The sequence below is a fragment of the Mesocricetus auratus genome, unplaced genomic scaffold (genome assembly GCF_017639785.1).
Source record: "Mesocricetus auratus isolate SY011 unplaced genomic scaffold, BCM_Maur_2.0 Super-Scaffold_100007, whole genome shotgun sequence".
Lineage (NCBI taxonomy): Eukaryota > Metazoa > Chordata > Mammalia > Rodentia > Cricetidae > Mesocricetus > Mesocricetus auratus.
The window spans coordinates 34,474,415-34,496,244 of record NW_024429191.1 but is presented as its reverse complement, the minus strand read 5'-3'; the positions used below and the strand labels follow the sequence as shown (position 1 = coordinate 34,496,244).

Here is a 21,830-nt window from a genome sequence, read left to right as displayed (position 1 = left end):
TGTGTGTGTCTCTGTCTCTGCCTCTGTGTGTGTGTGTCTCTGTCTCTGTCTCTCTCTGTCTCTCTCTGTCTCTGTCTCTCTCTGTCTCTTTGTGTGTGTCTCTCTCTGTCTCTGTCTCTCTCTCTGTCTCTGTCTCTGCCTCTCTCTCTGTGTCTCTCTGTGTCTCTCTCTGTCTCTCTCTCTGTGTCTCTTTCTGTGTCTCTGTCTCTGTCTCTGTCTCTCTCTCTCTCTCTCTCCCTCCCTCCCTTGTTCTCTCCCCTTTAGGATTAAAGGGAATGAAGACAGATTGGGGATAAATTATTGGGATTTACACATTTATTAAGACTTTTCTCACCAGACAAACTTTGATGTGGATATTTTCAAGTGCATATTTATACAAAATAATGGGTTTCATTATAACACTACGTCTCTTTTCACCATGGCCTCTAGAGCCATGGTATAATGCTAATTTCTTTGTATACATATGTGTGAGTGCATGTTCATATGTGTGCTGTTCTGTGGTGTGAATGTTCATGAATATTTATATACACATGGTGTCTTTTTCATTCACTTTATGCATATATATGTATCTCACTGAACCTAGAACTCACTGATTTGGCCACACTGGCAAGCCAGCACACTCCAAGGATACTTCTGTCTTCATCTTCCCAGAGCTGGGATTACAGGTGTGCACCACCACGCCTAGCTTTTTACGTGGGGACTTAGGGATCTGAATACAGGTCCTAACGCTTGTGAGCAAGCAAGAAATTGCATCATTCCTTCAGCCCATGTAATGCTAATTTCTACCCATCTTACAAACCATTCTAGTATAAACTCCCAGAGCAAGAGGCCCTGTGTTACTTATGTGTCTTCAATATCCAATGAAGTGTCTGGCACGTGTTAGGAAAAAATGTTTTATGTGTTCTGGGCAGCTGTGTGTTTGCCGTCAGTCACAGCGAGAGGAGGGATAAAGAATGCCATGGAGGCAGGTGCAACCCAGAGTCCCATCCCTGGGAACTTGACCGCTTACCCTGCTGTGAGTGTTCAACTGTTGTTTACAAACAGCCCTTGTTACCTCCCTCCCCCTGCCTTCTTGATAGTGGCCGAAAGATGGAGGGTGTTGGTACAGGGCCACCAGGTCTTGGGGACAGAGGGCACAATGGCAAGAAATAGAACAGAAATGTCAATTTCTTTTATAACAAGCATCTCTCCTCCTCCTCCCTCCAGGTACATCGTGAGTTTCTTCCTCATTGTCACACAGCTGGGCTTCTGCTGTGTGTACATTGTGTTTCTGGCAGACAATTTAAAACAGGTACGTTAGACAAGGTAGGAAGGGGAGGACACAGAAGGAAGATTCTCTACCGGTTATTTCCCTACGGCATCACTGCACCTGAGTCCTCAAACACTCGTTAACACAGCATGGGAAAGGAAAGCCATGCTATCGTGTAACTTGGCCTCTCTCACCCTGCATATATCTATAGATTTCTAAGTCATTACCCTGTGTGTGTGTGTGTGTGTGTGTGTGTGTGTGTGTGTGTGTGTGTACATGTTCAGGCCATCTTAGGAGCCCACACTTTTTCTCTTTAGAAGTTAATTATCTCAGATGTTTTAATATATCAATGGAAAGCTGACTATCATAACTGATTCACACTTTGCCAGGTTCTTACATTTTAAGTAGTTTGAAGCACTTCATCACTAAGAATGGTCATAACATGATTTATGTGCTGTTGCTGGATATTTCCACTGTTTCTTTTATTCTACTTTGTTTTTGTTGTTGTTGTTATTTTGTTTTGAGATAGGGTCTCATGTAGCCCAGGCTGGCCTCACACTTATTATATAGCCGAAGGTGACCTTGAATTCCTGATCCCCTGCCCCTACTCACTAAGTGTTGGGATTTTAGGTGTGTGCCGGCATGCATGGTTTATGCAACCCTTGAAATCAAATCCAGAACTTCATGCATGCCCAGCACTCTACTAGCTAAGCCATATCCCCAAACCAAAGATATTTTTTGTTTGTATTATCTTTATTTTATTGTTTGAGGCAGGATCTCATGTAGACCAAACTAGCCTCAAACTCACTATATAGAGGCTCTTCAAAAAGCAAGCTGCTATCTGCAAACCTTTATTTATGTGTCTGTTGCTCACGGTCTGCATTTTTATCAGCTGCCTATCAAGGCAAGCACTGTCTTGAGGGGGTTGCAAGCTAAGTGGGTGGTTCTAAAACACAGTGGGCAAACTTCCATGTGACATCTCAGGTGGTGGGAATGCACACTGTGGTCAAGAAACATCATTGTGTAGCCTCTGGCATCAGAGAAGGCTGCCTCCAGCACCCATATGTGAGCTGGGCATGCTTGGGCAGCTTGCAGAGTGGTAGTAGTCAAGCTAGGGACATAAACCATGAAAAAAACTTCCAGGTGGGAATACATGGGACCCACCCAAGAGAAGCAATTCTACTGGTCATAGAAGACAGTGGTGGTTGCATTGAGGAAGAGTCCTGGCCACTTCACAGAGATCTTTTATGGAGGTCTGTGAGTGCCTGGCTAATTGTCTCAGTCAGGGTTTCTATTGCTGTGAGGAGACACCATGACCACAGCAACAATTAGAAAGAAAAACATTTAAGGGTGGTTACAGTTCAGAGGTTTGGTCCATTATCATCATAGCAGCACATGGAGGCATGCAGGCAGGCATGATGCTGCAGCAGCAGCTGAGAGTCCTACATCTTGATCCACAGGCAACAAGAAGTGAACTGAACTAGACCTAGCTTGGCATAGGAAACCTCAAAGCCCATCCCTACCGTGACACATTTCCTCCAACAAGGCCACACCTACTTCAATAAGGCCACACCTCTTAATAGTGCCACACTCTATGAGCTTGTGGTAGTCAGTTACATTCAAACTCCCACATTAATCGTCTGGGGATGTTTCCTACTGTAGGGAAGAATCATTAAACAAACAAACTAACTAAAAGACAAAGGTCAGGGAGCTGGGATTTAGCTCAGTTGGTAGACTGATGGCATAACATTCCCAAATCTCGGGGTTCAATCTCCAGCACCTCACAAACTGGGAAGGAGGAGGCAGGAGGATCAGAAGTTCAAGGTCATCCTCAGCCGCATAGTAAGTTTGAAGCCAACCTGGGCTATGTGAGATCTTGCCTCAAAAAGAAAAAAAAAAGCCAAGAGACTCAGTGGCACTGTGCTTGCCCCGCATGCCTGAGCCCCAGGGTCCCATCCCTGCAACACACATGAAAGAAGTAGAGAAAAATTCAAGACATAATGACTCATATTTATATATCCACTGTGTATGCTTAAGTTAAAATAAGGTTTCAAAGTAAGAATGGATACAGTAATTGCCATCTTACAATATAAAATCAATCTTCATCATGTAACTTGTTACATTGCATGGAAAATGCGTGGATGAATATATTGGAGATGACTCCATGCTTCTCCATGAGAACCGATGTCAGCAACAGCTTTACACTTCTCCTTTCATGATTCTAGATTGTAACTGTTCTGCTGTGAATCCTGTTGTTTAAACAATGGTACTGTTTATATTGGAATTATGCTGATTTTAAACTTAGGGTAAACCATTTATCCACCTTAACCTTATAGGGAAGGGGCATGTATACTGTGTGTGGGGGAGATTGTGTTAATCCCATTTTTGTTGTTGTGATAAAATACCTCAACAAAAGGAAACTTAAGGGAGACTTAGTGTATTTTAGCTCACAACTCCAGGTTACAATCCATCAATCAGGGGAGCAGGAACCCAAAGCAGTTAGTCCCATCACATCCACAGTTAAGAGCAGAGAGAAATGAATGCTACATGCTTAATACTTAGCTCACTTTCTCCATGATTACGGTCTAGGGCCCGATTCTAAGGAATGGTACTGCCCACAGTAGGCTGGGTCTTCCCACATCAGTTAACAATCAAGATAATTCCCCCACAGACACTGGCCAACCTGATCTAGACAAATCTTCACTGAGACTCTTCCCAGGTAATTCCAGATTATAGCAAGTTGGTAATTAAAACTAACCAGTGTTGGAGTCTTGTTTGCAACATGTTTGAGGGTGTTAATAGATTTCACTAAGTAGGATTCAAGGATGGTGTGTTCTTCTGTAAGCAATCCATGCAAAAGGAAAAAAGGAGGCCCCTGACATTCAAAATGCTAGACAAGAAAGAACAACTGGGCTTGACAGGTGGCTCAGTGCTTAAGAGTACTTGTTGCTCCTGCAGAGGACCTGGGTTCTATTCCCACCACCCACATGACAGCTCACAACTGTCTGTTAACTACAGTCCCAGTGATCTGACTCCTTCTTCTGATCTCAGAGGACACCAGACATGCACATGGTACACAAACGTACATGTAGGCAAAACAGTCATACACACAAAATAATAAAACAAATCTAAAGACAGAGAGAGAGGGTAACTCTCTAGGCCAGTTATAGAGCAATAACTGAAGGGCATTAGGGGCTATGAGTGAAAGAAAGAGACTCTGGGAAATTTTTAGACAGAAAATGAGTGTACTGGAAGGATCTAAGCTGACTTACAAAATGGAAGAGAAAGCTAGACGTGAGTCCCAGAAAAGACCAGAAGCCAGAGCGTGTGTGTGTGCGTGTGTGTGTGTGTGTGTGTGTGTGTGTGTGCGTGCTCGCGCGCGCATGCGTGCGTGTATGTGGTGGGGGGGGGTACTGCAGATACCAGAATGAGTGAGTCATCCCTTGGGATCTCACTGTCTGTGTTCACTCTCACCTTTTTTAGTTGGTATTTGTGTCACCTAGCTTGAGATTTCCATCTGTATTTCTGACACACAGGTCAGCCTTCCAGCTCTGTAATCTTCAGTTTTCCCAAGACTGAATTCAGTATGAATAAGCAATACCAGGAGAATGGATGCCAGGAAGCCAAGGGACCAGACCCCACTATAAATGTAGTTATCTGTCATGAAATTTGCTGTCTTGGTAGCCTCCTTTAAGGTAGTCTGTTGAAAGTATTTAGAATAAGACATTTCATGGGCTGGAGAGACTGCATTTACTGCCAAGCTTGATGATCTAGGTTCGAGCCCTGGGTCCCCTATAGTGGAAGGAGAGAACTGACTTTTGTAAGTTGTCCTCTGACTTCCATGTGTGCACAATGCCCAGCACACATGCACACACAAACATATAAAAAGCTGTAAATGCCTTAGAAAGATTAAAACCAAAAAGTAGTTGTCAGTGTCCTGTACTTGCTTCAGATCAGCTCTTCATAAGAGAGCCTGCTTCTGGGGAAAGCGCTGAGTCCACATCGTGACCAGATTTTTCCTCCTCTTGCTTTCTCATTTCTTCCTCAGGTAGTAGAAGCTGTTAATGGCACAACCTTCAGCTGCTGCAACAATGAGACTGTAGCTCTGATGCCCACCATGGACTCACGACTCTACATGCTCACCTTCCTGCCCGTTCTGGGGCTTCTGGTCTTTATTCGGAACCTCCGTGTCCTTACCATCTTCTCCCTGTTGGCCAACATCAGCATGCTGGTCAGCCTAATCATCATTGCCCAGTACATCATCCAGGTTGGTGCACAGCGTCCACTGACTCCCTGGGAGACAGGGCCCTTGTACCCATATGAGGCATCAGGCCCCAAGTCCTAAGGTGGGTATGGTATGTTCCTCACCCTTCAGCCTAGGACCCATCTTGTTATAGCTTTCCCCCTTTGTACTGTCTTGTATTTTTAGCTGTCTTATTCCTTCTGTGTCTCCAAATGACTGTTTTTAATACCAAATCTAGCTTCTTTTAATTTTTTATTTAAATTAGAAACAAGCTTGTTTCACATGTCAACCCCAGCTCCCTCTCTCTCCCCTCTTCCCCTCCCCCCCCCAACCTCCAACTCAATCCCCACTTTGCTCCCCAGGGAGGGTGAGGCCCTCCATAGGGGATCTCCAGAGTCTATCATTTCATCCCAGGCAGGGCCTAGGCCCTCCATCATGTGTCCAGGATGAGAGAGCATCCCTCCATGTGGAATGGGCTCCCAAAGCCCATTTGTATGCCAGGGATAAATACTGATCTACTACCCAAGGCCCCATAGATTGTCAAGGCTTCCTCACTGACACCCAAATTTAGGGGTCTGGATAAGTCCCATGCTGGCCTCACCATCAGTCTAGGGCCCATGATCTCCCCCTTGTTCAGATCAGCTGTTTCTGTGGGTTTCACCAGCCTGGTCTAGGAAACAGGAAGGACCCTAAGAAAGATATGCATGGGGAATGGGGAAGGGGAATGGGACAGGATATCCTGAGCAGATTGTGAGCATGGAGAGAGGGGAGAGGGAGCTGTAAAAAGAAGGGGAGAAAAGGAGTGATTATGCTCATCACTCCTCCCTCTCTGCAACTGGGTTCCAGGAGTTCAGTTCACTGTTTAGCTGTGGGTGTCTGCTTCTGCTTCCATCAGCCACTAGATGAAGGCTCTAGGATGGCATATAAGGTAGTCCTCAACCTCATTATTGGGGAAAGTCTTTTAAGGTAGCCTCTCCACTATTGCTTAGTTTGCCAGTTGGTGTCATCCTTGTAGATTTCTGGAAATCTCACTAGTGCCAGATCTCTCCTCAAACCTATAATGACTCCCTCTGTTATGGTATCTCTCATCCTATTCTCCTCTGTTCTTCAACCTTCCTGCTCCCTCATGTCCTCCTCTCCCCTCCTCTTCTCCCCTTCTCTTTTCCCAGCTCCCTCTCCCCTCCCTCCATGCTCACAATCTGCTCAGGATATCCTGTCCCATTCCCCTTCTCTGGGTTGCCATGCATATCTCTCTTAGGGTTCTTCCTGTTTCCCAGGCTCTCTGTCAATGGGATTGTAGGCTGGCACTCCCCTGCTCCATGTCTAAAATCCATATATGAGGGAGTACATACCATGTTTGTCTTTTTGTAACTAGGTTACCTCACTCAGGATGGTTTCTTCTGGTGTCATCCACCAAATCCAGCTTTTTAAAAAGCTACGTTTGCAGGGTTGGGGAGACAGCTCCATTAGTAAACTGTGTGCTGCAAGCATATGAGGACCTAAGTTTAAATCCCCAGAACCTGTGTAAGAGCCAGGGTGCTGTGGTACAGGCTTGTAATTCCAGCACTGGAGTGGGGGAGTTGGGGTAAGCAAAGCAGAAACAGGAAGATCTCTGAGGCTGGCTGACCAGGCAGTCTAGTCAAATTGATGGGCTCCAAGTTTAATGAGAGACCCTGACTCAAAAATTAAAGTGAAGAGGGACCATAAAGACACCTGACATTGACACTGACCTGACATTGACCTCTGGCCTCCGCATGCACCCACACATATGCCTTCACATCTGTACATACATATGCTACTTCTGATTTATGTTGGGGCTCTTCCAGGAATCTTCAATTATAAAATCTATCTTGTGTTTCTTTTAACATTCTGGGCCACGGGCGAGTAGAGCATTTACTCCACTTCTGTTCTCTCCCTTTAATCTTCAGCTCAGAAAGAGAAGAGCAGACTTTCACATTCAACCTACTGTGTTGGGCTCCCTAGAATAGTCTATAACTGCATTGCAATAATCTCTCACACTCATAGATGTTCTTGGGTGCCATTGGGTGCTGCTAATCTGTGATGCATGTAATATACTTTTAGAGACTTCTGATAAACCTGCTCCCTTCATGATCTTCTATGCTTTGACAATACCTGCATGTTCCTACCTTCTGGCTCTTTGGTACTGTGCAATACTAAAGTCAATATTTATAATTTGTACCTCATTCTAAAGGCTTGCCGAAATTTTTGGCATTCAGTGTTCTCAAATCCAGCTCTCCTCTCAGAGTCCTTTTTGCTTAGAGGAGCCCATGGAGTGACAATCTCATATTTCTCTCTCCTGTAGGGAATTCCAGACCCTAGCCAGTTGCCACTGGTAGCAAGCTGGAAGACCTACCCTCTCTTCTTTGGAACAGCCATTTTTTCATTTGAAAGCATCGGCGTGGTAAGCTTGTAATGAAGGTGGCCTTTCCCTGGACCTGTGAACCCGTTTCTGGGAAGGAGCTCTGAGTTCTGGCTTTGTGTGTGTTTTTGGTCATTGGGTTAGGCCTGTGAAAATTACACATGGGATAAAGCAACCTCTAGTCTCATTTAGATCAGTTGTCACCAGCAGACGAAAAGTAGGTTATGGCAGAGAAGCAATCCAGGAATTATTTTTGTCAGTGTCTTTTCAATGTTATCTTCCCAGCAATAAGCTAAGCGTTTCCTAGTCTTTTTTAAATTAAGACTGGTGATTGTACATAATTTAAATGAAAAGACTTCATAAAAGATATAGGTGTTTTAACCAGACACACGCCTTTAATCCCAGCATTTGGGAGGCAGAGGCAAGTGGGTCTCTGAGTTCAAAGTCAGCCTGATCAACAGATCAAGTTCCAGGACAGCCAGGGCTACACAGAGAACCCTGTCTGAATACCCTCCCAACAAACATAAGTGTTTTAAACTGAAAAAGAAGTGTGTGTGTTTTCAATCGATTATGGACTAGGGATGTAGCTTAGCCAGTGAAGAGCTCCCCTCGAGTATACAAAGCCCCAAGTTCCATCCTCAGCACCACATGAACTGTAAACCCTGCCCTCAGGAGAGGGAAGTAGGAGGATCAGGAGTTCAAAGTCAGCCTCAGCACCACAGCTTATTCAAGGGGCTACATGAGACCCTGTCTCACCAAAAAAAAAAATTCCTTTCCTCTCTATTTAAGGACAAGGCTGCATAACAACGTCGATATGAGCATCTTCTCAGCCTCTTTTGGTCATTCTAATCTCTGCTGACGCCTGTAACCCTCCCTCGGTGCTCATAACTCAGAACAGCCACTGAGTGGTCGGTTCTACCTCTCTTCAGCTTACCCACTGAGGAGTCTGAGCTGTCTCTAGTCTGTAACATCTGTGAGCAATGCTCCTAATGTTCACTCTGAGAACTTGCGTATGGGTCTTACATAGATTTAACTTTTTCTTCTCTAGGAAGAGGCTTCTGGATCGCCTACTTATAGACGTTTAGAAGAGTAATTTTGGCCAGATGTTTGTTATTGCTGGTTAGGCAAGTGGTTCTACCAGTGAGTTCCACCCCAGCCCTGACTGACACTTTTCACTTCGTCCGTAACACGTGAGCACTGCAGCCCTTCCACACTGGGACTGGTGCTTGTCTGGACTGCAGGTCCGGAGTGCATGTGGGAGTGCGCTGGGAATTGAACCCAGGACCTCAAGCATGCTAACCAGAGCTCCACCACTGAGCTGTGCCCCCAGTCCCAGCATATTTTTATTTCAAGCATTCTGCAGTGTGTAGTGGTATTTGATTGCTGCTTAATTTGCATTGTACTAATGACAACTGGTTACGAGTATCATTTGCACTCTTTATACATCTTTAACTGTTTGTTTTGAGTAGCACGTGAGTGAGTGAGCTGTGCGTGTGGAGTCAGTTCTCCCCTGCACCTTTTGAGGTGTCTCTCTTACTGCTTCAGCTGCTATCGGGCCCCCAGGCTAGCTGGCCTGTGAGCTTTCTGCCAAGTCTCCTGTCTCTGCCTCTGACCTCCCCTTAGGAGTGCCAGGATTAGAGATGTGGCCATTACATCCAGCTTTTTGTGGACTGGGGGAATCGAACTCAGGTCATCAGGCTTTCCCTGTAAGTGCTTTCCCCGCTGAGCCCTCTTGCTGACCCTCCTTTCCGCTGTGTAGTTAGTGTTTGTGTGTCTCCTTTGTGATGTATTCAAATCTTGCTTTGTTTTTTGAGACAGGGTCTTGATATGGCTCTCTGACTGACTCCCAAGCCAGGTGTGTGCCCAACCTGTACAAATCTTTCATAAGTACTTCTTTATCAGAGTTTGCCAGCTCCTAGCCAAACTCCTTTTAATGATCCTGTGACCAGAAAGCCTGGCTTTTGACTCCCTATGCTTTCACGTACTTCCCGTGTTTCTTCTGTGTGTTTGTCAATGTCTTAAACAGAGAGAGAAAGATAGAGAGACAGACAGACAGACACGTGCACACACACACACACACACACACACACACACACACACACAGAAAGAGAGGAAATATTCTCCCCAGGCCCAGCTTGGCAGGCGTGCCACCTCACAGGGCCAGTCTTCAAAAGTATCACAACTCCATGCTCTGCCCACGCTATCTTGGAATTCTTGGTTTTTGCCCAAGGGCGCTACATCCTGGTTTTACACAGGTCACTGTGCATTGTGAAGTTGATCTTTAATGCCCCTCACTCCTGAAATCCCCAGACTCACTCCTAGTTGCTCTCAGCTGCTTCAAATGTCTGTGTAATCTCTGTGTCACTGGTACACCAGAATGTGATTCTGTGCCTGGGACTTGTCTTTGGCCACATGGCCTAGCAGAAACGGAGAAACAGGAAATCAGGGTTCCTGTCATACTCTCTGTCCTACAAGGGTTCCTTTTCACATCCCCCTGCTAAAAAGAAAAGGTGTCCCATGAGGTGGTTTCCATCCTCAACCACTGAATCATTCATGAATTGGGATCTCCCTTGAATTTAAACTTATAGAGATAGGAAGAAAATTAACGTGAACCTCAACATTATAACATTTATCCCCACGCAAAAATTGGAAACTTTTGCCTTACACAAAAACCAACCCAAGGCCCAGCAAGATGACTCAGTGGATAAAAGTGCTTGTTTCCGAGCCTGAGGACCTGAGTTCAATCCCTGGGACCTACATGGTGGGAGGAGAAAACCAACTCCTACCATACTTTCCTCTGATCTCTGCACACACATGAAATAAATAAATAAATAAATGTAATTTTTAAAATCTTAAGAAAAAACCCAATAACTCAAAATGAATCAAAGACATTAAGGGAAGACTCAAGACTCAAACTTCTAGAAGAGAATGTGTGTGGGATGGTCAGACACAGTGGTGGGTCCAGGGGATGATTTTTCTGGATAGGGTTCCAAAGGCACAGAGAACAAAAGTAAACTGACAAACGGGGCTGGGGCTAACTAAAGAGTGTCTGCATAGCAAAGGAAAGAACGGAGGAGAGACAGCTTTCAAAATAGGAGGTATGTGCTCACCCGGTAGAGGGCTGACACCCAGGATGAGGGCTGACACCACAATGTATAAGAAGCCCAACAAGCAACACCAAAGTAACCACTGCAAAATGAGTGAATGATCTAAGTGGGGACTTCCTCGAGAAGAACTACGAATGACCAACAAAGATATGAAAATAAGCACCTTCTCATTAGCTGTTGGGTGTATCACAGTGAGGTATCTCCTCACCCCTGTCCAAATAGCTATTGTCATAAATCAGAAGGGCAAAGATGGCCCTGCAGTTAAGAGCACTGACTGCTCTTGAGGAGAACCAAGATTCGGGTCCCAGCACCCACATCAGCTTGTAACTCCAGCTGCAGGAGAGCCATCGCCCTCTTCTGGACTCCACAGGCACTGCAATGGCTGTCAGAATTTCCTTCATTTTAAAACAGATTTATTTTCATTCTATGTGTATAAGTGTTTTGCCTGCATGTATGTATGTACACTACATGTGTGTCTAGTACCTAAAGGGTCTGGAAGAGGGTGTCAGATCACATGGATCTGGAGTTACAGATGGTTGTGAGCTTCCAGATCTAGGTCCTGGGAACTAAATCTGGGTCTGCTACAAGAGCAGCCAGTAGTACTCTTAACAGCTGAGCCCCAGAATTTCCTTCTTTTTAGAGGCTGTATAATATTCCACTGCACGGATGTACCACATTTTTGTGTGCTCATTTTCTAACGATGGATGTTTGTCCGCCTCCCGCCTTTCAGTCTTAAATAATCTTGACATGAGCAAGATCACACAAGCATCTTTTCAAGTCCCTTCTTTTGATTCATTTGGGGATGTGCCAGAGGCAGCAAGGCTTTCTCTTCTTTGTGCTCCTGGTTGATACTGTTGCTGCTGTTACCCTCCTCCTTCTCTTTACAATGTGGTGTCCCTGCAGGTCCTGCCTCTGGAAAACAAGATGAAGGATGCCCGCCGCTTCCCAACCATCCTGTCTCTGGGGATGTCCATCATCACCACCCTGTACATTGCCATCGGGGCCTTAGGCTACCTGCGGTTTGGAGATGACATCAAAGCCAGCATCACTCTTAACCTACCCAACTGCTGGTACCTTCACGGCTCGTGGGTGGGAGGAATTCAGAGATGTGTAGAAGTGTGCAGATCTCTTCTTCTCCCTGTCAGAGCAGGGGGACCCGGGTCTAGAGACACTGTCACTGGGAGAGGTAGAGCCACCATTGGAACCCTGGGCTATGGAGATGTGTTGGCAGCTGCCTCCAGGTCAAATCAGGTCTTGGCATCTTACTGTGAAAGGGGCACAACTGAGAGGAAAGGAGAAGTAAAGTGAGAGTCCTTGCCTCGGGCGGGGCGGGGATGCTGGAGGAGAACAAAAGGCTTTCTCTGTGAGTTGGAACCTTCTGGTTCCCCTCCCCAGGCGCACGACTAAGTCTCTGCTGCCACGCCCCCTCCACGCCAAGTCAGGGGAGCTAGTGTTGAAAACTCGAAACAGTGCTGTGGAGAAGGTTCGGCAGCTAAGAGAATTCGACACGCAAGCAAGAGCACCCTAAAAAAGCCAGGCATGTGGCATGTGCCTGTAATCCCAGCACTGGGAAGGTAGAGCCAGGAGGAGCCCCAAGGTTCACTGCCCAGTCAGTTGGGCTGAATTGGTGAGCTCCGGGTTCAGTGAGAGACCTTGTCTCAAAAAGTAAAGTGAGAAGTAGCAGAGGAAGACATCTGACATCTGCATGGCCTCTCTGTGTGTGTGGCACACACAGAGAGAGAGAGAGAGAGAGAGAGAGAGAGAGAGAGAGAGAGAGAGAGAGAGAGAGAGAGAGAGAGAGACAGGCAGACAGACAGACAGACAGACAGACACAGAGAGAGAGAGACAGACACACAGAGAGAGACAGACACAGAGAGAGAGAGAGAGAGAGACAGACAGACAGACACACACACACAGAGAGAGAGAGAGAGAGAGAGAGAGACAGACACACACACATACACATGCACACACTCCACACAAGCCCACAGATAATGTCTTTCCCTCACAATTATTAAGGACTTGGCAGTTCTCCAAATGAAGCAGAGCTCTCATTGACAACCCCTGATACACTGAGTACTTGAGGGAGCGAGGACAATTCCTGTAGACTCTAGTCACAAAAGACTTTAGACCCAGGCTTTGGGTCCCTGGCTACTTTCCTGTTGAGTCTTCCTGGGAGAAGTGTTTAGCATTAGGCCTGACCTGACCCACACTTCACAGAGTGGTCTGCGAAAGCACTCACTATGTGTGCACATACTCAGGGTCGTTTGTCTCTCGTCTGCACCACCCTTCCCACTGCTGCCTTCAGCTCCTCGATGCTTCTCTGTTCTCTCCACTCTCTGTACTCAGAAAAGGCCCCACGCCTTCATCTTCAGAGAAGGAAACACAGACCCAAGGGACTGTCCCAAAGTCAGAGGCTGCTGTCCACAGGAGGCACAGTGTGGGAGTATCAGGCCAAGGGGAACATGGCTGTGTGTCTTGCAGGCTGTACCAGTCAGTCAAGCTCCTGTATGTTGTCGGCATCCTGTGCACCTACGCCCTGCAGTTCTATGTCCCTGCCGAAATCATCATCCCCCTCGCTGTCTCCCAGGTGTCAAAGCGCTGGGCACTGCCCGTGGACCTGTCCATCCGTCTCGCCATGGTCTGTCTCACATGTGAGTAGAACAGAGACTCGGGGAGCCTCCTGACCATTTCCTGAGATGTGTGTGTGTGTGTGTATGTGTGTGTGCACATGTGTGTGCCCATGTGTGCATGTGCATGTATGTGTGCTCATGTGTGCATGTGCATGTGTGTGTGCTCATGTGTGCATGTGCACTTGTGTGTACACACATGTGTGTGCCCATGTGTGCAAGTGTGTGTGGTGTGTGTGTGTGTGTGTTCATTCATAATGTGTGCATCCGTGTAGAGGCAGAGGACAGCTTAGGTGACATTTTCAGGATTTTTGTCTGGAACTCCCCAGTTAGGCTAGGCTACCTTCCAGCAAGCTCCAGAGATCAGCTTGTCTATGCCTCCCCAGTGCTGGGGTTACATGTGTACCCCACCATGCCTGGTTCTTTTTGACATGTGTTCTAGAGATCACTTCAGGTCCTTGTGTCTGCAGGGTAGACACTTGACTAACAGCCGTCTCCCCAACCTCCCTCTAAACCACTTCTAATGTTCCCTAATTGGACAGGTGTGCTGATGCCCAGTCGAAGGACAGATTCATTGATATCAGTGTATTAAATAGTAACCATGAAACAGAGAGTGTGCAAGGCACTGTGGTAAACTCTCCCTAGGCTGTATTTCATAGCATTTAATTCAGTTCCCAAGAGAATGTTCATGAAGTAGAACACTGTCCGAAAACTGGCCGGTGAGTGCTGAGAGCTGGGGACATGGCTCAGTCTGGAGAGTATTTGCCTGGCCTACGTTCATTCTCCAGCACCTCATAAACGGGATGTGTTGGTATATGCCTGTGATCCCAGCACTCTGGAGGTGGGATCAGGAGGATCAGAAGTTCAAGGTCACCCTTGGCTACCTAGCAAGTTTGAAGCCAGCCTGGGTTACATGGGATACTTTCTCAATAGTTAATAGCAGTGAGATGGCTCAGTTGGAAAGACACCTGCTGCCAAGCCTGATGACCAGAGTTCAGTCTCCAGAACCCACACGACAGATGGAGGACATCAGCTCCTAAAAGCTGCCCTCAGACTCGAACACATGCTGAGACACACACTGCACATACATACACTCAATAAATAAATGTAGTTAAGTTTGAAAAACTAATGTCAATGAAGAAAAACAAGCAGGGCTGAAACCCAGGTCATCACAGCCCAGAGCCAGCACCTTTCACCTCCAAGGCTGGCACTGAAGGTAGGGAGCCAGGGAGAATGCTTGGGCAATGGGTGCAGTTGGTCCCTCAGGACTTCGGGTAAATTTAAGCCAACGTTTAAGACAAACCCATACATGAAAGGCTGGGGAGCTTGTTGAGAAAAAGGGGTCTGGAACAACTGGGAGGAGACGAGAGAGGGTAATGGGGGTGAGAATGATCAGCATAGAGTATATACCCACAGGAAATTGTCAAAGGATAAAAAAAAAGTGCGCAAAAAAATCACTTGATGGGGAGAGAAATCAGAGCACACATACATGAAAGAGTAATAACAGAAGATCATTTGAAGCTATTGACATTTTGCTGACTAACTAGGGTGTTCTGGAAACACACACACACACACACACACACACACACACACACACACACCTGTCTGCAAGGCCGGCCCAGCAGGAGGCTAGCCATTGTCAAATTGGAATTGAGGAACCATCTGAACCTGATCTGACATCCAATTCCTTTGGTATTGGGGGATGGTGGGTACTGCTAGGATTCCATGTTTATGAGTCAGGCCTGCTTCCTTCATTATCGGGTTTTACAGAGCCATCACCACTTGGACTCTCCTGGATGTAGCTCGCAAAAGAACATTGTCTTTTCTCTCAATAATCTCTCTCCATTTTCAAAACCCCAAACACTGAGCCAAAGTGGGTAGAGAAAATCCCCCCAACAACCCAGCAATGTGAACACATAGTGTTATGTGGACCCCACTGGAGATGACCACTCAGTTTGTAGCCAACTTAAAGTCTTTATTCCAACTGGCAGAGACTATACTCAGGTATTTGGGAACCCAAGTGTAGCCCCAAATTTTTAGAGCAAGATGCTTTTACAGGTGTCTTGCTCTAGAGCTGAAGTAGGAGGGATTAACACGAGCAGATAGTTTAACTGAAGCTAAGCCAAGTTAGCTGGGGCATCTTGAGCTCTGGTTCCTAGAATAGAGTTGGGTCATTTTCTATGGGAATTATCCATCAGGGAGATCAGATTCTAATTAAACCTGGAATGCCTTCAGCAGGGACAGGAGATGCAGGAACCTCTGCCTTGACTTCCCCTGTCACACTACATACGGACAACAGGAGTGAGTTGCCTCAACTGTTAGCGTGTCACCCCTGAGATGAGAACAGGTGCACTGGCAGCTCCCCTCTTTTCCCCAGTTTTTAATTTTTTTACATTTGTTTGTGTGTTTGCTTATTGTTTACATATACATGTTGACACATGTGTATAAGTCAGAGGACAATTTTTACCATGGGGATCAAAATCAGATCACCAGACTTAGCAGTAAGTTCCTATACCCACTGAGCCATCTCCCATTTGTTTGATGCTGTTTTGTTGGTGGTGTGGTTGTTTTCATTTGGTTTGGCTTTGTTTTGTTTTTATGGGGGTCTCAGGATGCATCCCTGGCTAGCCTAGAACTTACTATGTAGACCAGGCTGACCTGAAACTCAGATTTGCCTGCTGCCTCAAAGTTCTGGGAACCAAACGCATGCAGCACATCTTGCCTCTTGTTTTTTTTTTTTTCTTTACTTATTTTTTCCTCCCTTTTTATACAGCCTCATACAGCACAGGTTGGCCTCAAACCAAACTATGTAGCCAAAGAAAACCTCAAGCTCCTGATCCTCCAGCTTTACCTCCAAAATGCTGGGGTTGTAGGCATGCCAACTAGGGACAGAACCTGCATGTTAGGCAGGCATCCTACCAACTGAGCAACAACCGCAGCCCTCAGCTTTCATTGTAAAACTGAATGTCTGGAGGAGGTTTCCTTTCTTTCAAAGGTGACTTCAATAACAACCTTTAAAGTCAATGGCTTTAAAGATGGGTCTCTCCGTCTGTCCCCCTTCCTCTCCCATAGGCATGCTGGCCATCCTCATCCCGCGCCTGGACCTGGTCCTCTCCCTGGTGGGCTCTGTGAGCAGCAGCGCTCTGGCCCTCATCATCCCGCCCCTGCTGGAGGTGACCACCTACTACTCGGAGGGCTTGAGCCCCCTGACCATCACCAAGGATGCCTTCATCAGCATCTTGGGCTTCGTGGGCTTCGTGGTGGGGACCTACCAGGCCTTGGATGAGCTGATTGAGTCTGGGAACTCTCTCCCCTTGTCCAACTCCACCATGTTTATTCAGTGACAGAGCTTCCCCTCACTCACGGTGACTTACATAGTTTCACTTCACCTTTTCTCTGGTGCAAGACGTTGGTCATTCTCTAGTTTTCCACACAGTGGGGAGCTTTAGATCCCACCCTCATTTTTTGGTCATTTCGTACTTTGAGTGGAGCTATACAAAAAGCAGCCACTAGGGGGCGGCAAGGGCCAGTTTTTGGCAGAAGGTGTTCTGCCTGCTCATTCTTTGGTAAACAGATCACATCCTTTTCCTGTGGGTGCAAGACAAGGGGACCTAGGTGAGTCACAATGCTCAGGTAAAGAGTCACCATCAGTGTTACAGATAAGGGCGTGAACTTTCTAAGTCCCTAAAGTTTTTGCCCAACTCAGAAATCCATCAGTGAATAAGAAAAAAGCAGGGCCAAGCCAATGAGCCAAGGGCAGGAGGCAGCAGACACAGACATCACTGGAGGAGGCTATTTCTGAATTCTTGCAATGAACATCCTCGATTACCTACTGGACACCAGACATAATACCCAGTTCTTACATGATAGTCTGGGTAAAAGTGTTATAAATACCCTGTGGCAATGTGATGGTGCAGCTCCAGCTACCAAATGGAGGAGTCTACATGTTACCCTTTGAGTCTTGACCTTGTAACTTGCTTTGGCCAACAGTAAATGTAAATGTGATATAAATGGAGATTTGATGACGGCTTCTACCCTGAGGCTGCCATCTCTTTCTGCCCCGTGGAACTGACTTTTTTTTTAAAGGTGTGTGTGTGTGTGTGTGTGTGTGTGTGTGTGTGTGTGTGTGTGTACACTCAGGCACATGCATGCATACATGTCCTCAAAGGCCACAGGAGACTCTCGGATCTCCTGAGTCTGGAGTTACAGGTGGTTGTGAATGAACTCAGGTCCGCAGCAAGCACTATTGATGGTTGAGCTACCTCTCCAGCACCCAGTCTTATTGTTGAGACCTAACTGGCCATAACCAAATCTTGGAGTGCATAAAGTAAGAAACACTGATGTAAGGGACAGAGCCAGCTAGGGCTCATTAGCAATTATCCACATCATCTCAGCTACTGGTGAGCATAGCTGAGTGACAGCTGTTTTCAAGTTGCTAGTATTGTCTGTTTATTTCTCCCATCTCCACTAAAGAATCATCCCTCCTCCTCCTCCTCTTCCTCTTCCTCCTCTGAGGCAGGATTCCCTTGCTATATAGCCAAGGCTATGCTTAGGCCGGGCGTTGGTGGCGCACGCCTTTAATCCCAGCACTCGGGAGGCAGAGGCAGGAGGATCTCTGTGAGTTCGAGACCAGCCTGGACTACCAAGCGAGTTCCAGGACAGCCTCCAAAGCCACAGAGAAACCCTGTCTCAAAAAACCAAAAAAAAAAAAAAAAAGTCTGATCTTCCTGCTTCCCTCTCCTCAGATTACAAATATCTGCCACCACACCCAACTCAGCTGCCATTTCTTTAACTTTTGGGGCTCGCTGTTGAATCAGGGAGTACAGAAAACTATGAATAGTGTGTAATCACCCTGAAGACACACCCACAGGAGAGGTGTGCTTCCAGAGAGGGTTGAAGCACACAGCCATCTTGGAGATGGCAGCACCATGCCGTGGACGGGGTCGTGAGGTGAATAAAAAGGAGGAAAGAAGCTAAGTGTGGGCTCTCCCCTCTCTCTGCTTCCTCACTACAGACACCATGTGATCAGAGGTCTCGTGTTCCTGCCACCATGCTGTCCCCACCGTGATGGGAGTCAAAATAACCCCTTCCTTCCTTGAACTGCTTCTGTCAGGAGGTCCTAACAGCAGTGAGGACAGTTCCTGAGATACACACACACACACACACACACACACACACACACACAGATACACACACACACACACGCCCACTTTCAGATGAGGAAACCTGCTCAGAAATATTAGTTTGCTGAAGACCAACATAGTGAGAAGAGGGTGTGTAACCCAGGCAGTTAGCATCAGTTCCCTGCTGCTCTGCCAGGCCTAAAAGTCTTTGTACAAAAAGTGGAAAGTCAAAGAGAAAGTAGAAAAAATATTTCTAGAGAATTACATTGTTTGCATCTCTTTGTGTATGCCTGTGCATGCATATGTGGTGTGTGTGTGTGTGTGTGTGTGTGTGTGTGTGTGTGTGTGTGTGTGTGTGTGACTTATAGGACAACTTTAAAGAATCTGTTTTCTCCTCTCTCCATGTGAGTCCTAGGGATCAAACTCAGGTCCTCAGGCTTGGTGGCAAGTATTTTTACTCCCTCCACCACCACCAAATTTGGAGTCAGGGTCTTGCTCTACAGCACTGACTAGCCTGGATCTTCCTGTGTAGACCAGGCTGGCCTCAGACTCACAGAGATCAGGTTGCCTCTGCCCGCCACCTCCCCTCATGCACTGCCCACTCATCCTAAAAAGAGCCCAGGAAACTGCACAACCCCATGAAGGCCCAATGAACCGTGTGCTTTTGGCCCACATGGTGACACTTGTCACATGTATGTTTCCTCATACACATACTATAACCATACTCTTTTCCAAAAGCAATATTGCCACATGGTGTTGGTGACTGGGGGACCAGTGCCAGCACTCAGGCACTCTGAGGAGACTGTTGACTCTAGGGTGTGATTTCTACCGACTTCTTCCTCATCTGAGTTTTCTTTCCTGTGACCTTAGCAAATCACTTGGGACCTGTGACCCCGCCCTCTTAGTTGAGTGTTTATTGTGTCCTCCTACACCCTGTTCAAGTGCAGACACCTTAACACAGACCCACAAGAGAGAGGCAGCCATATCCACCACAGGCGGGACTGTCAACTGGTGCAGCCACTGTGGAAATGGGCGTGTTTTAGTTCCTCAAAGTGGAAGCAGCAGAGCTACCATGTGACCCTGCCAGACTATTCTTTTTTTTTTTTTCAACATAATATTTGTATTAATTCTCTGGGAATTTCACACATGCATACAATGTATTTTGATCATATTCTCCGCTTCTGCCATGACTTAGTTTCGGTTTCTATTGCTGCAAAGGAACACCATGACCAAAAAAGCAAGCTGGGGAGGAAAGGGTTTATTTGGCTTACATTTCCACATCATAATCAATCATTGTAGGAAACAGGAACTCAAACATGGCAGGAACCTGGAGGCAGGAGCTGATGCAGACGCCATGGAGGAGTGTTGCTTATTGACTTGCTCTCCGTGGCTTGTTCAGCCTGCTTTCTTACACTACCTAGGACCGCCAGCCCAGGGATGACCTTATCACATTGGGTTGGGTTCTCCCTCATCAATCACCAATTAAGTAAACGCCCCATAGGCTTGCCTACAACCCGATCTTCATGGAGACATTTTCTTAACTGAGGTTCCCTCCTCTCTGATGATTTTAGCCTGTGTCAAGTTGACATAAAACTGTACAGCACCCCCCCCAGTCTTTCCCACTATCTCCACTTCCTCCCAACATTGCTTCTTCTTCTTCTTCTTTTTAATTACTCACTGAGTCCAATTTGTGACACCCATACACTCATGGCTGTGTGACCGTCGGCTGGAGCAGATTCATCCTATTAAGGCCATGGCCTTAAAACTGGCTCTTCCTCCCTTAGAAGCCATCAAGTGCCAGTAGCTCCTCAGCTAGAGGTGGGGGGGAGGGCAGAGAGAGAGACAGAAAGAGAGTTCCATTGCCACTGAGGAGTACAAGGGGCTCACAATGGCTTTTGTGGCAGGATTAAAGGTTGCAGGGGAACAAGTGGCTCCTCAAGGTTGTCATACCCAGGGTAGAGCTCAAGGGCGAAGTATGTGTCAGTGGTGCCATTGTAAGCAAAGCATCCAGACCACCCCCAGAGACACACGATTAGATCCCAGTGCACCAGCTCCAGGAAGGCAGCTTCAAGACCATGCTGCTGCCCTGCCCATTATTCCCCTTCCTCAGCCCCCAAGTGTCGGGGTGATCCTTGACTGCTCCCTTTCTTTTGTGCCTCAGAGAGAGTTCATCAGCAGGTCCTCTGGGATTCCACATTAAAACAGTACTCACCAGCCAGATGTGGTGGCACACACCTGTTCTAGGGAAGCAGGTGCAGGTGAATTTCTGTGAGTTCGAGACCAAACTGGTTTAAAAAAAAAGAAAAGAAAAGTTCCAGGCCAGGCAGGGCTACTAAAGAGACCCTATCTCAAAATGTAACAATAACAACAACAATAACATAGTATCCAGAGGGGATGGGAGGTGGCCCAGCCGGTCCAGGAACTCGCTGCCAAGCCTCCTAACCTGAGCTTGAGCTGCCAGACCCTCATGCAGAAAGAAGAAAACTGACTCCACAAGGTGTTCTCTGACCTCAAACACACCGTGGCATGTCCCCAAGTAAATAAGTGAGTCTTTTTACAAAAAGAAAAAAAACTGTTCAGAATTCACTCTGTTTCCTTACCATCTTGCTCATCTTGCTTTAAATCACTGCTCACTGTGCCCTGGGCAGGTGATTTCATTGGTTACCTTTTCATTGTTGAGATCACAAATAACTGACAGAGGTTTACAGTAGAGTGGCTATTGTGGTTCCAGAGGGCTTTCAGTCCATCGTGGTGGGGATTGTGGGTGTTTGCTTGCTTGTTGAGACAGGATCTCATCATGTGACCATGGTTGGCCTGGTCCTCACTATGTAGAGTAAGCTGATCCCAAACTCACATAGATCCACCCGTCATCTCTGTCTACTGAGAGTTGGGATTAAAGATGTGCTACCATGCCCTAGCCAATCTTGTGTGTGACTATTTCTCTCTCTCTCTCTCTCTCTCTCTCTCTCTCTCTCTCTCTCTCTCTCTCTCTCTCTCTCTCTCTCTGTGTGTGTGTGTGTGTGTGTGTGTGTGTGTGTGTGTGTGTGTGTGTCTCACTGGCCTGGAGCTCTCCAAGTAGTCCTTTGGTCCCCACCTCCCTA

At 46.7% G+C, this 21,830-nt stretch overlaps 1 protein-coding gene across 1 annotated transcript in view; it reads left to right on the top strand.

Moving 5' to 3' along the window:
• The window catches only part of Slc36a2 (solute carrier family 36 member 2), a 28,428-nt gene extending 10,757 nt beyond the window's left edge, over positions 1 to 17,671 (top strand). The window contains exons 5-10 of the mRNA XM_005067751.4: positions 1,207 to 1,291; positions 5,298 to 5,516; positions 7,816 to 7,914; positions 11,883 to 12,049; positions 13,461 to 13,630; positions 16,679 to 17,671. Coding sequence (XP_005067808.1) covers positions 1,207 to 1,291; positions 5,298 to 5,516; positions 7,816 to 7,914; positions 11,883 to 12,049; positions 13,461 to 13,630; positions 16,679 to 16,950 — 1,012 coding nt within the window. The 3' untranslated portion in view covers positions 16,951 to 17,671. The remainder of the gene's footprint in view (positions 1 to 1,206; positions 1,292 to 5,297; positions 5,517 to 7,815; positions 7,915 to 11,882; positions 12,050 to 13,460; positions 13,631 to 16,678) is intronic.
• The last annotated feature ends 4,159 nt before the right edge of the window (positions 17,672 to 21,830 follow it).